This window comes from Seriola dumerili, unplaced genomic scaffold (assembly GCF_002260705.1).
Source record: "Seriola dumerili isolate Sdu_G_001 unplaced genomic scaffold, Sdu_1.0 BDQW01000312.1, whole genome shotgun sequence".
NCBI classification, from domain to species: domain Eukaryota; kingdom Metazoa; phylum Chordata; class Actinopteri; order Carangiformes; family Carangidae; genus Seriola; species Seriola dumerili.
The window spans coordinates 1,117,468-1,129,967 of NW_019174567.1; the positions used below are offsets into that span (position 1 = coordinate 1,117,468).

General features: G+C 48.0%; 1 protein-coding gene across 1 annotated transcript in view; it reads right to left on the minus strand.

Moving 5' to 3' along the window:
- The window catches only part of LOC111231702 (kinesin-like protein KIF26A), a 39,853-nt gene that overhangs the window by 4,894 nt on the left and 22,459 nt on the right, over positions 1–12,500 (minus strand). Inside the window, exons 9-16 of the mRNA XM_022758920.1 lie at positions 11,655–11,846; positions 11,132–11,225; positions 10,094–10,380; positions 9,144–9,327; positions 6,863–7,019; positions 5,756–5,918; positions 4,328–4,869; positions 1,746–4,219 (exon numbers count right to left, since the gene is read on the minus strand). Coding sequence (XP_022614641.1) covers positions 1,746–4,219; positions 4,328–4,869; positions 5,756–5,918; positions 6,863–7,019; positions 9,144–9,327; positions 10,094–10,380; positions 11,132–11,225; positions 11,655–11,846 — 4,093 coding nt within the window. The remainder of the gene's footprint in view (positions 1–1,745; positions 4,220–4,327; positions 4,870–5,755; positions 5,919–6,862; positions 7,020–9,143; positions 9,328–10,093; positions 10,381–11,131; positions 11,226–11,654; positions 11,847–12,500) is intronic.

A 12,500-nucleotide genomic window follows, 5' to 3' on the forward strand; every position in this document is an offset into this window, starting at 1 on the left:
AGAACATAGAGAACATAGAACATATAGAACATAGAGAACATAGAACATATAGAACATAGAGAACATAGAACATAGAGAACATAGAACATATAGAACATAGAGAACATAGAACATATAGAACATAGAGAACATAGAACAGAGGTCTAGATGTTTTTAGACGTTTTAATGAGGAAAAGTTACACGTTATAACTTTAAGTCAAAGAAAAAATCTGTGTTCACTTTAACTCAACCTGCAGCAACATGTATTTGTCTTTTTTTATTTTGTGTATTTTATATTTGTATCTGTTTTGTGACTTGTAATGTTTTTGTTTTCTGTCACCTGCTCAGGGACTACGATGTAAATTAGCATTTTTGCTACAATCTGTCGTGTTTACATTTTGTGCTTGTACTGATGTTTATTAACATGTGTTGTCCCGATCAAATAAACAAATAAATAAATAAATAGAGTAAAATGAAAAGCACCAGCAAGCGCCACAAACAAAGAGCCATTAGAGCTCATTAAACACCCTGGGTCTCAAAGTGAGGACGCAGAAATAGTGACATATTGAGGAGGAGTGTGTGTGTGTGTGTGCGTGTGTAGGTGTGTGTGTGTGTGTGTGCACGCTTTGGAGTGATGTGCAGTGGATGGGGGAGGGGGGGTGTGTGTGGGTGATAATTGGAGTTGGATATGTACACCGGGAATTGCCGGCGGCTTCATGAAATATTCATGAGGCAGAAACGAACCAAGATCCACAGGACTGATGGCAGGCAGATCACACAGTGCCGGTTCCATATGCATCAGGCCGCCTGACCCGTTCATCGCCGCCGCCGCCATGAATCACAATCAGCTGCTGTAAGGTGGAATACACTACAACATCGTCACAGATAATGTAGATTTTTTTAGGATAACGTCGGGCTGAGATGAATTCATGCGGCGAGGAACCGGTGAGGAGAGCAGCCTTTGATAGACGCTCCCACAGCAATAATACCTGCACTCTGCCGTGTGCTCAGCATTCATGAAAACATTATATAGAACAGCCACTTTCAGCCCATCATCACACACTCTGATGGATGGCAGCACATTTTGGAAAAAGCCATAAAAATGTTAATAAGTTTTATGGCTCTCTCCATTTCTGAATCAGTGCATTCAGAAATAGTTGTTGACTGTCACGTGAACTTTAATAATAACTGGTTAAGACAATTCTTTTTTACATTTGTCCTCATGAGCTGTTGTTTTTTGTTCATTCACAATTCACAATTTTAATACCCAGAAAAATATAAGATTTAATCCATCGAAAGGAAATCAAATAACAATGATGCTAATGTCCTCCAGCAACAAACACGGACCAGACGAATGTCTCAGTCGGCTCCTACGAGAACAGCAGGTACTGGAATGCACCAGGTCATTTATAAAACCATACATGTATATACAAATTAAATATATATTATATATATATATATATATATATATATATATATATATATATAATATATAAAATATACATATACATTTTATATATTAACTTAACCTGTACTCTTTAACTTAACCTGTAGCCGTTAACCAGCAGTTGTTAACCTAACCTCCAAGTCTTTGGACTGTTGGAGGAAGGAAGAACATGCAAACTCTGGCAGGTTTGAACCCAGAACCCTGAAAATAGAGGGTTTGACAGGCTGGAAACTTTCACCTCCAGCTCCAGTCAATTTCAAAATAACAGAATAATTCAGATTGTATGCCACTGTTTTCAATCTACACGATATGGACTCACCGTTTCCTCTCTTCTTTGGCGATTTAGAGACTCTGCTCCTGCTGGACGAGGACACGCCACTCTCGCTCATGGAGTCATGTGCCGAAGAAGTGCTGCCGGTGGTCTCGCTGTCTCGGATCATGCTCTCATAGCCACTGCTTCCCCCGCTGTGGTAGAACAGGGCGGTGCGGCCCATGGCGGGGGGCAGTTCCCCGCTCAGGATACTGCTGTTGTCGCTGCCGTGCCCGCTGCTGTAGCGCTGGGGCCTCCGAGGTGCAGTGATCTTGCTGTAAGGTGATGGTATTGGTGTGTTGACTGGTGAACCACTGACACTACTAGTACCGCTGTCAGTGGCATCACTTCCTGTCAGTCCATGCCCCCTACTGAGCTGTTTCCTTGGGCTCCCAGCAGCTAGCTCGCTAACCCTGCTGTTAGCCGCCCTGCTGATGGCCTGCTTCGTGCCCATGATGGTGCCTCTTCCCGTCTTGGCTCCTATCCCAGAGCGAGCAGGGGACTTACTGGTTAGCGGTAGGCTGGGGTTGCGTCCAGCTGCATTATCAGGAGGTTTTGGGGAGGAGCTCAGGCTTTTGGAACTGCTGGTAGACAATGTTCGAACCTTCAACCCACCAGAAACTGCTGCTCGGGAGCTGCCGCTGACTCGGACCTGCCCCAGTTTGCTTGTGGTTGCAAAGATACCAGGAGAAACTTGGGAGGAAGAAGCAGATGTGGAGGTAGAGGCTGGAACCCCAAGTCTTGACACTGATCTATTTGACCTGCTGTTACCTCCTACAGCAGCAGCACTGCTGTCCCTGAACAGCTCAGACTTGGAGCCAGCAAAGGCTTGACTGTCACATCTCTCCAGAGACAACAGACTGCCGTAGTACTTGGAGGAATCTGCTTTTCGTGCCTTCAGGCTTGATGATGTCCTGGCTGAGCCATGTTCAGTTTTTAAGCTTGATGTCCGGTGGCTGAATGAATCTGCCCGGAGCCTGGCGGTGAATTCTTCCACCGAGGTTGATGTTTTAGGGAATGAGGACTTCCCAATGTCGCTGCTTGTTTTTAAGGCACTTGGAGAGATGTTTCCAGATCCAGACTTGGAGATGGTGTTGGTTCTCTGGCCATTTGACTTCTTTCCCAAGGAAGCAAACCTTAGGGTACCGGCCACTGAAGTGGTCTCGTGACCCCATTTGGATTCAGAACTCTGGGGGATGGAAACAGTTCCTAGAGTCGTTGCACCTCGGGTGAGTCGTGGCAGCTTGATGAGAGTATCTCCTCTCCTGCTGCTGGACTTCTCACAACCATCCACAACCCTCTGACCTGAAGACGACACTTGTGCCTTTGGTGGACGAGGTACACTGTTACTGTTCCCTCTGGACCTCTTAGAGGAAGCGCTGCTTACGCCACTTCTTGATGGCTTACCTGCAGAGAGAAACTCGACCTCTCTGGGATCTAAGTGGCTGCTTCCCTGAAGCAAAAAGTCATCGTGTCTGCCTTCCTGTTTGCTGCAGCCCACACCTGCAGATGAGGTAGGCTTCGTTTTCCTGGGAAGACTGGAATGGGAGGCGTGATGGGGAATCTGGGTTGACAGTGAAGAGTTCAGAGTGTTGGCTCTCACCTTGAGAGAGCCTTTGAGAGAGGCTTTGGTTGAGTCAGGGGAGGGAGGGCACTTGGTAAATGAGGGTTTGTTTGGAGTTGCAGGGTTACTGTCCAGCTCTGAGAAACAGACTCCACTGTCGTTCAGCGAGCTCTTGATGCCATGCTGCAAAAATTGCTGTGTATGAAATATACTTGGTGAGGTCAGTGTTGATGCATTCTCTGTTGCCATATTTTTGTCCCTCAGCTGAAGCCTGCTTGTTGAACGAGCATCTTCTCTTTCAGCTGAGTCAGCAGTCTCTTCACTTGGTCGTGAGCCAATGGACGACTGCTCACTGCCACGTCGGGAAAACATCTCCTGGAAGTAGGTTCCAACATCATCTCCAGGTCCCATGGCTCCTTGTTGAGATGTGTAAGCATCATACTCGTCGTTTATGCTGCTGATGATGCTGACAGGGCGAGAACCAGAGGCGAAGGCCTCCAGAGAGCAGTCGCTGTTGAAGCTGAGGAGGTTGGAGGGATGGCCGTTGTCTGGGACAAGACCGTGAGGAAGCTCCTCTACGACCGTGAACACAAGCTCATCCTCGCCGTTCAGCTCCACGGGCTGCTGCAGTGTAACTGTAGTCCTCAGAAAATCCCTGTCAAGGCATCTTCCTAACAGTGATGCCCGGAGATTGTTGAGCTCCATGGGGCCTCTGCTTGTATGAAGGGCTCTTCCCATACTACGTGGCCCCAGTGGTTGGCCTTGCCTCAGCGCTTGTTGACTCATACCCACTGGGGGAGTCCTAGCAACAACCTCACCAGGCTGAGATGCTGCCCTGGATGTCCTAGGTAAGGATGGTGAGGCAGATGGCTTGGGTCCACCTCCTTTGAGGTAGACCTTCTCTCGCACTACAGGCTCTGTCCCACTCTGCCTCACCACACCTGGCTGAAAGGGGGTAGCTGAAAGTTTCTCCCCGTCTGCACTTGTCCGTTTGGAAGTGTCCAAACCAGCTGAGGAGATTTTGGATTGTTCCTGATCAGGTTTGTTTGTGCATGCGGTGGGTGTGCTTTCTAAGACCCTTTGGGAGGAGTTCTTATCAGATTTGGGCTGAGACGTCACCTCTGTTGGTTTAGTAGCTCCAGTCCTAAGTGCTGCTGCTTGTGCTGCTTTACCCTCTGTACCGAATGTGGCCGGGCCCTCGCTGCCATCGATGCAGTCCAGTCTCTCCTGTAACTCTGCAAACGTGTTGCACTTGAAGTGGTCACCATCAGACCTGGGTGTGTCTTTGACTCGCTTTTTGTTCAGGGAGGGGATGATGGGAACAAAGGAGGGTGGTCCCTCGTTGTCGCTCAGGTCTCGGTCCAAGATGGCCGTCCCTCCTGGCCCGATGTAGATGACGGTGTCACAGGAGTGTTCGCTGCTGGAGGAGTAGTCTGGATCACTGGAGAGCAGCAGGGGCGTGTCCGGGTCGAGGGCCACGGTCCGAGGGTGGAAGGATCGAAGGTGTGGGGGTCGGTGGGACGGACCTTCCTCGCAGGAACTCTCGCCTCCAGATGAGCTGGAGGCGTACTGCAGATAGACAAAGATGTAACACAGAGTTAACAAACGATCGGCCTGAAGGAAAATCAATTTCTGAAGCGTTTTCGACACAGTCCGAGGTTAAAGGTGCACACTGTGGGCTGGACTAAAGCTAATGTCAATGACATGTATGAGCATGTTTCCATGAGGCTCTCTCAGTCTACAAAACACAAATACGACCTGTCAGTGTGAAAGCCTCAGAGGCTGCCGCCCCCGCAGGAGCACTCATATTGATTATCTGTCACATCTTGGCTGAATTACATATAACTGAATTATGAATACATGGCTCTGACCTGATCAGAGTTTTAACTGTCACCAGCCTCACACAATAATCTGAGGGATGTTCAACTAACAACCAATGAATCTCTCAAATCTTGATATTCCCTTTAAAGAAGTAGCTTCAATGTTATAAATATATCATGGTATCATGGAGACTTAAAGAAACCAGTGACTCCCATCACTCTGAGCCCCATTACTACAGCTTTCATACACATACAATAAAAACTATTTAAATTAAGTTTTCTTTCAATTAATTCCTATCTGGAAATATTTTTAGTTCTTTTATGTTTTGCCTGATTAAGACTTCTTTGTAAAAGCCTCAAGTGGGATTTATTATATATTAATTATTAATCAGAATTTATATTTCTGATCATTGTTGAAATGTATTTAGTCTTTTTTTTCACTATATTGGTGTTAGGACTGAATCATCACAGAATTACACAAGGACTTTTAATGACATTTACTGTGTTCATATTGAAATTATTTGGCAAATGAATCAGAGTGATTTGTTTCAGGTGATAAATATCAGCAGACCAGTATTTGGTCAGAAGTCCTGGACCTAGCCGCCGATGTCAGACCAGAGTCACAGGTGCGGTACCTTGGACTTCTTCTTCCTCATGTGGTGGATGCGGGAGGCCAGCTGCACTGTGGTCAGCGTCTCCATGTAGTTCGCCGGGGAGTCGGAGATGTGGGCGATCATGGTGGTTCGACAGTTGATGTTGCCCAGGGATTCACTGAGCAGCATGGTGAGCTTGCTGTCCCTGAATAATACATCAAGAAACCCCTCGTTAGCCAAAAAAAAGAGAGCAAAGATGTACGTCAGGCCCGAGAACCCCCACAGGATCCAAGAAACCATTCGTTACACCAGGCAACAGTCGGGCCCCGACAGGAACGATCTCTCGTTTCACATTAATGAAGCCAACTTTGAAGTACACGCCACATGTGATCTGTAGTGAGATTACAGCTTTAATGATCACACGCTGAATTTAAAAACTACAGTCTAAGCTTTTTCTACTTTCTTTAATCAGAACAACAAAACTGAGATCTGGTCTTTCTCTAACCCCACGATGATTAGTTCACAAGTTGGTGCTTTTCCTCCAAACACGGTCACGTGCTCCGATGGTTTCACCATCTGCGTGTTTCCTTTAAACTGCTGCACAGCTTTTATTCGTGGGATCTGTCAAAGTTCAGTTTGAGCGGGAACGTCACGTGAGTCCTGGACTTTATGAATTTACTTCAGGAGGAACTAGAATCTGTTTCCTCCATCAACCAGCCAAGTTACAGGAAATATGGTAACAGCCTCTCCTTACAGACCAGAACATTATGTCACAGGGAAGTTGACCTTTGACCTTTGGGATATGAAATGTCATCACTCCGTTTTGTCCGAATAAACATTTGAGTTAAATTGTCTCATAATTAGTGTATGAATTGGTGGTTTATGTTTTGAGAGGTCACAGTGACCTTTGACCTATATTCTAGTCTATATTCAGGGACATAAAGCCAGAGCTCCACACAACAATCCGCCTGAATAACAAATCCCCCAGGACTGAATACACACATCAGTTATCATCACTACAATCAACAGTTTAAGAGCAGCTGAAAACCCATTAAAAATACATTAAACTCTGTCTACCTGCTTCATACTTCACCCCCCCCCGGGGCCCCTCTTTGACCCATCCATCATTAAATTAGTGTGAGCTCCTACCTGTAGGGGACGTGCTTGGCCCCGTTGGCGAGGGCGAGGATGACGTTTCCCAGCGCAGACAGAGACAGACACTGACCCCCACCCCCCTCTCTGGTCCTGCTGATGTCCGTCTCACAGCTCCCCAGGTCCAGGAGGTGAAGCCGACTCCGACCAGACACTAAGAGACGGGGGGGGGGGGGTTAAAAGACAACATACACAAAGCCTGTTTCACTGCTCATTAGTGAAGAGACGCTTCACTGGTTTAAACATTCGTCAATAAATGGAAGCGGTTTCAGACAGAGGATCAGGATCAGTCAACGGCTGTTTAAAGTCATTATCAATAACAAAACCAAACATGGGGGGGGGGGACGGACCAGGACCACAGGAAGAAATATACAAAATATAATATTAGAAATTAAATAATTTGGACATAAAAATCTGTTCAACGAAAATGTTGATAAAACCTCATATCTCAGACATGGGACAAGTCAGTGTTTTCCAGACCAACTAGTCCCATTTCAATACCCTCAACAAGACAGGTAAGTCCTGCTTCCGATCCAGTCCAGTACCAGTACCAGTCAGAACCAACAAGTCCAAAGTAAGATCTCAATGACCTCTTTCGAGGGCTAATCTCAAACCGGTTCTTTGCGTTTTGACGCCCAGGGAAGCAGCTGGTTCGAGAGCGGCAGCGACACTTTGCTGGTCTAGAACCAAGAACGGCTTAGATCAGGGGCAGGGTGGGGTGATCGTGACCAACAAGAACCACCAAAAACTGTGACATCCACCATTTTTAAAACTTTGGAAATAAAAAAAAAAAATCAACATCAAAATGTTTGGATGCTAACGTAGGGTTTGAAAGCCACGAGCAACAGCTGTACAGAGACGATGTAGTCCGACATGTCGTCCTTGGTGCTGGGGTTGCTGGGAAACTGGAGACGTAGACAGATGTCGACAGTGATGTAACGGCGTGGCTCTCTCGTCTGTTTTTAGAAGGTTGGAAAGTTGAACCAACTCCGAGCCGGAGAGGCATCAGAGAGGCTGAACGTCAATATTGGGAAGAGTCGACAAAGGTCAGTCCCACCTCAAGTTTCAATTTGGAGTCCAGAGTCACACTGAGACGTTAAAGTCACAGATCAAGTCTCTAGACTGGACCAATGAGTTTCAAGGTTTTCGTGCACTTTGACTGGCTAATTCAAATCTGCTGTCAAGAAAAACAAGTGTTACACGTCTATAATCTGACTCTGATATTACTCAGTGCATACATATGTACAACACCTGACAGTAGTAGGACGTCTGATCACTCTCTGCTGCTTTCATTAAGTCAGAGGAATGATGGTGCGAAGGATCAAACACCCGCATCAGCAACATTTACAAACTGCTGAGAGCTGAGCGCTCGCCTTCACACACACTGAGGACTCAGAGGCGTCAGGCTCATTAGCATGCAGATTTATTCCAGCTGTGGACGCAGTCGATCACTAATACCTGTGGAAACGTCTGCGCTGCCACAGGTGGACGTGGGCGCCGTTAGCGTAGCCCTTATGCTCGTTAATGTTTCTGCAGCTCTATGTGAAGCTAATTAGCTGCTACGAGTTCAGACATGAACAGTGGAAGGAAAACGAGCCGATCCCTAACAGAGGTGTCCGGTGTCACAGCTGCACCACGGCGAACAGACGAGCGGACACAGTCTGCTTTCAGAGGATCCACATGAAGTTCACATGAGACACAGACTGAGTCCGGTCAGGACAAATGTCAACAAATCTCATGTTTAGACTCAAAGTGTTAGTTCGTCTCTGACGTCCACACTCAATGGTCTCTACTTTAAAAACAAGATTTTAACCCTCTGAAGCCCACTGGAGTAAATATATCCTTAAAGTCACATGTTGTCTTTAGAGCATCATAACTCCACGACGGTTTGAGTCAGAGACACGAGGGTCACGTCACGTTCAACTAGACGATCTGATCTTTCCAACGAGCCCATTTGTCCGTGTGAATCACGGACTTCAGTCGATAAACTCTCTCATACCGCTTCTCTCACCAATTTGAATTATTTCCACTTTATTTCTCTCAATCTGTCTCTAAAAACTTCATTACCCATGAGTCTGCTGTTGCCGCGGAGAGGAAACCAGAAACCACCATCACCTGAGATTCAGAAGGTAAATTCACTGTTTTCTCAACAGTGTGACGCTCTGTGAGAGGATGACTTTCAGTGAAATGCACCATGGGAGTTGTAGTTGACTTCTCTCTGAACACACACACACTCACACACGCACACACACACACACACACACACACACACACTGACTTGCTGCCTTGCTGCTCTTGTCCAGCCTCTCCTGGTAGAGGTGCAGGGTGAACAGGAAGTGGGAGTTCCTCCGGGCCTCCTGGTCGCTTGGCGCCCGGCTGCTCCTCCTCTCCGCCAGGGCGGCGTCCAGGAAGAAGGCTGCTCGCTCAGCATTGTTTGCCCGCAGCTCCGTCTGGTTCTGCAGCTGATGGACGGAGAGAGAGAGAGAGAGTGAGAGAGGTGACAGTCGAGTGTAGAAAACCTTCAGGCAGCAGCTCCTCATGTTCATCTGCTGATGCCACTTTCACCTGTTGTCAGGTCACATCACCTGTCACTGATGATGCTGCGTCTGTCAGTCACCTGTCACAGGACAAACTGCTCTGCTGTCAGTGTGTGTCTGAACTCTTTCTTCTGTTCCCTCAGTAACATCAGATCAGTGATTTCAGCTCGGACATGTCACATGTTTTTACGTCGTTTCGTTACGTTGTCCGATCTACAAAGAGGAAGGATGTGACGAGTTTCTCAGAAATAAACGGAGAGGAGCGGCGACACGACACAATGAGGTTTGATAGAGACGGAGAGGAAGTCTGAACGAGGGTGGAAAACATGGAGAAAAGAGGAAGGAAATTAAAGTGAGAGGAGATAAAAAGTGGCAGACAGACGGAGCCCGGGGAGATAACACAGAATAAGAATAAGGGAGATGGTCAGGACTAATTGGACAGCTGTGGACAGAGATGAAGTCTCTGGGGTGAGGAGGAGGTCGAAGGACAGGAGAGGATGGGAGGAGGTGAAGGGAAGGAGGAGAGAAAGAGGGAACACATGAAGGTGACCTGAGGAAACATCCTCCACTGTGCCAGTTTTCCTGAGTGTGACAACCTGTGTCCTGGCATTTATTTTGAAAACACAGTCACTGTGCGGCCACTTCCTTCCACCCTGGGGAGGTGAAGGTGACGTAAGAGGAAGCAGCCTACCTGGGATCCACAGACGGGGTCTTCTCTCAGTGACACGGCGGGGCCCGGGGCCTCCTGCTGGCCCCCAGAGGAGGAGGAGGAGGAGGGGGAGGAGGACAGCCGAGCCAGGAGGTCGGTGAGCGTCTCCTCTCGGCCAGAGATCTCCACGGCTGACACTCTGACGGAGAGACGAGCTCCAGCCTTCTCTCTGCGCTCCTCAATGACCTTAAAGAGCCAGGAGATGGCTGTCGGGGCAACGCCCAGACTCTGGGTGGAGCAGTCCCGACCAATCATGGTGTAGGTCTTACCTGAGGGGGCGGAGTCAACGTGACAATCAAAAAAAAGAAAAGAAATCCTCAGTGGAACAAAGTGTGTGTGTGTGTGTGTCTGTCTGTGTGTGTGTGTGTGTGTTTGTGACTGTGTGTGTGTGTGCGTGTGTGTGTGTGTTTGTGTCTCTGTGTGTGTCTCTGTCTGTGTGTGTGTGTGTCTGTGTGTGTGTGTGTGTCTCTGTGTGTGTCTCTGTGTGTGTCTCTGTGTGTGTCTCTGTGTGTGTCTCTGTGTGTGTCTCTGTGTGTGTCTCTGTGTGTGTCTCTGTGTGTGTCTCTGTGTGTGTCTCTGTGTGTGTCTCTGTGTGTGTCTCTGTGTGTGTCTCTGTGTGTGTCTCTGTGTGTGTCTCTGTGTGTGTCTCTGTGTGTGTCTCTGTGTGTGTCTCTGTGTGTGTCTCTGTGTGTGTCTCTGTGTGTGTCTCTGTGTGTGTCTCTGTGTGTGTCTCTGTGTGTGTCTCTGTGTGTGTCTCTGTGTGTGTCTCTGTGTGTGTCTCTGTGTGTGTCTCTGTGTGTGTCTCTGTGTGTGTCTCTGTGTGTGTCTCTGTGTGTGTCTCTGTGTGTGTCTCTGTGTGTGTCTCTGTGTGTGTCTCTGTGTGTGTCTCTGTGTGTGTCTCTGTGTGTGTCTCTGTGTGTGTCTCTGTGTGTGTCTCTGTGTGTGTGTGTGTGTGTGTGTGTGTCTGTGGGTCTGTGTGTGTGTGTGTGTCTCTGTGTGTGTGTGTGTCTCTGCGGTTACCCAGGTTAGCGTGTCCGAAGCAGAAGATGCAGCCGTCCGCTCCGTTCACCACTGACTGGATGACCTCTGCCACTGTCCCCGAGCACACCTCCGCCTATCAGGACGCAGATCCAACCGACCAATGAGGTTAGAGCTCAGGATGACACGGAGGTGATGTCACAACACGATGTGAAACTTGTGTTCCTTTATCCTCCGCTGCCATTCACAACAAGGAGGTGTTGTGTTGCATTGTAGGACTTTGTGGGACGTTGGTTTGCGAGGTTTGAGTCACTTGATGTGACATCATGTTACATGTTTACTGTCAGACTGCAGTGTGTTGTCTCACCTAACAATCCAATACATCACTGACCTACATGTATCATAATTAATGATTATAGATTGATGACCATGGATGAGGTTGTGTTGTTAGGACACACACACACACACGCTGTTGCGTGTTTCCTCTCTGATGAAGAGCTAAAACTGTAGATGCAGACACTGATGACTGACAGACGTCTGAGCCTTGCCCTCCGTACTGACTCACCTGTGAGGAATCCAGGGAGAAGACGGCGTCAAAGGTGAAGGTCTTTGGCGCGGAGGCCAAGGAGCGTCTTTGTCCACCGCCCGACGTCTCGCAGAGACTGAGCTGCTTCTTCCTGCCGTCCACCTTGAGGAAGGACATGGACTCTGAGGACTCACTGCTGTAGACCGAGCAGATCCGGACCATCACCCGGACCTGGAGACACACAGGAAGTCCAAGTCAGAGAGGATGGACAACCACGACCTGAGTCTTTCGTCCTTCCGTTTATAAAACTGACGACTCCTCACCTGGTTACAGGTACTGTTTACAAGGACTTAAGTTATGGAGGTTTGAGGGCATGGCCTCTTTGAGTGACAGGTGGGTGAGCATATGAACCAAAGTCTCAGCTCCACACACACCCCTCTTCTTAGGGGAGGAGTCAGACACTGCCATGAAGGCGACGGTGGAGCAGCTCACTCTGAGCTTCAGAAACCTGTGGGTGACGTCCCAGAGGCCATGGGCATCTTTATTTACTATTGTGTTGTGTGTGTGTATGTGTGTGTGTGTGTGTGTGAGTGTGTGTGTGTGTGTGTGTGTGTGTGTGTCAGGAGCTGCTGACTCAGCAGGTTGCTATGAGTCAGCAGAGCGAGTTGTCAGCTGATCTCAGGTCTGTAGGAAATCAGAGCCTGGTGTAAATCATGAAGCTCTCTCCCTCTCTCTCTGTGCTGCCTCATTCTAGATGAAGCTCTCTCGCCCACACAGTCCAGAGTCCACAGGAAACAGAATTGAAGTGATTAACTTCGTCATCATCAGAACAAGAGTTCACAATGAGCTGCTCAACTATGTCTTCCTTTCATCATTTCATCCAGC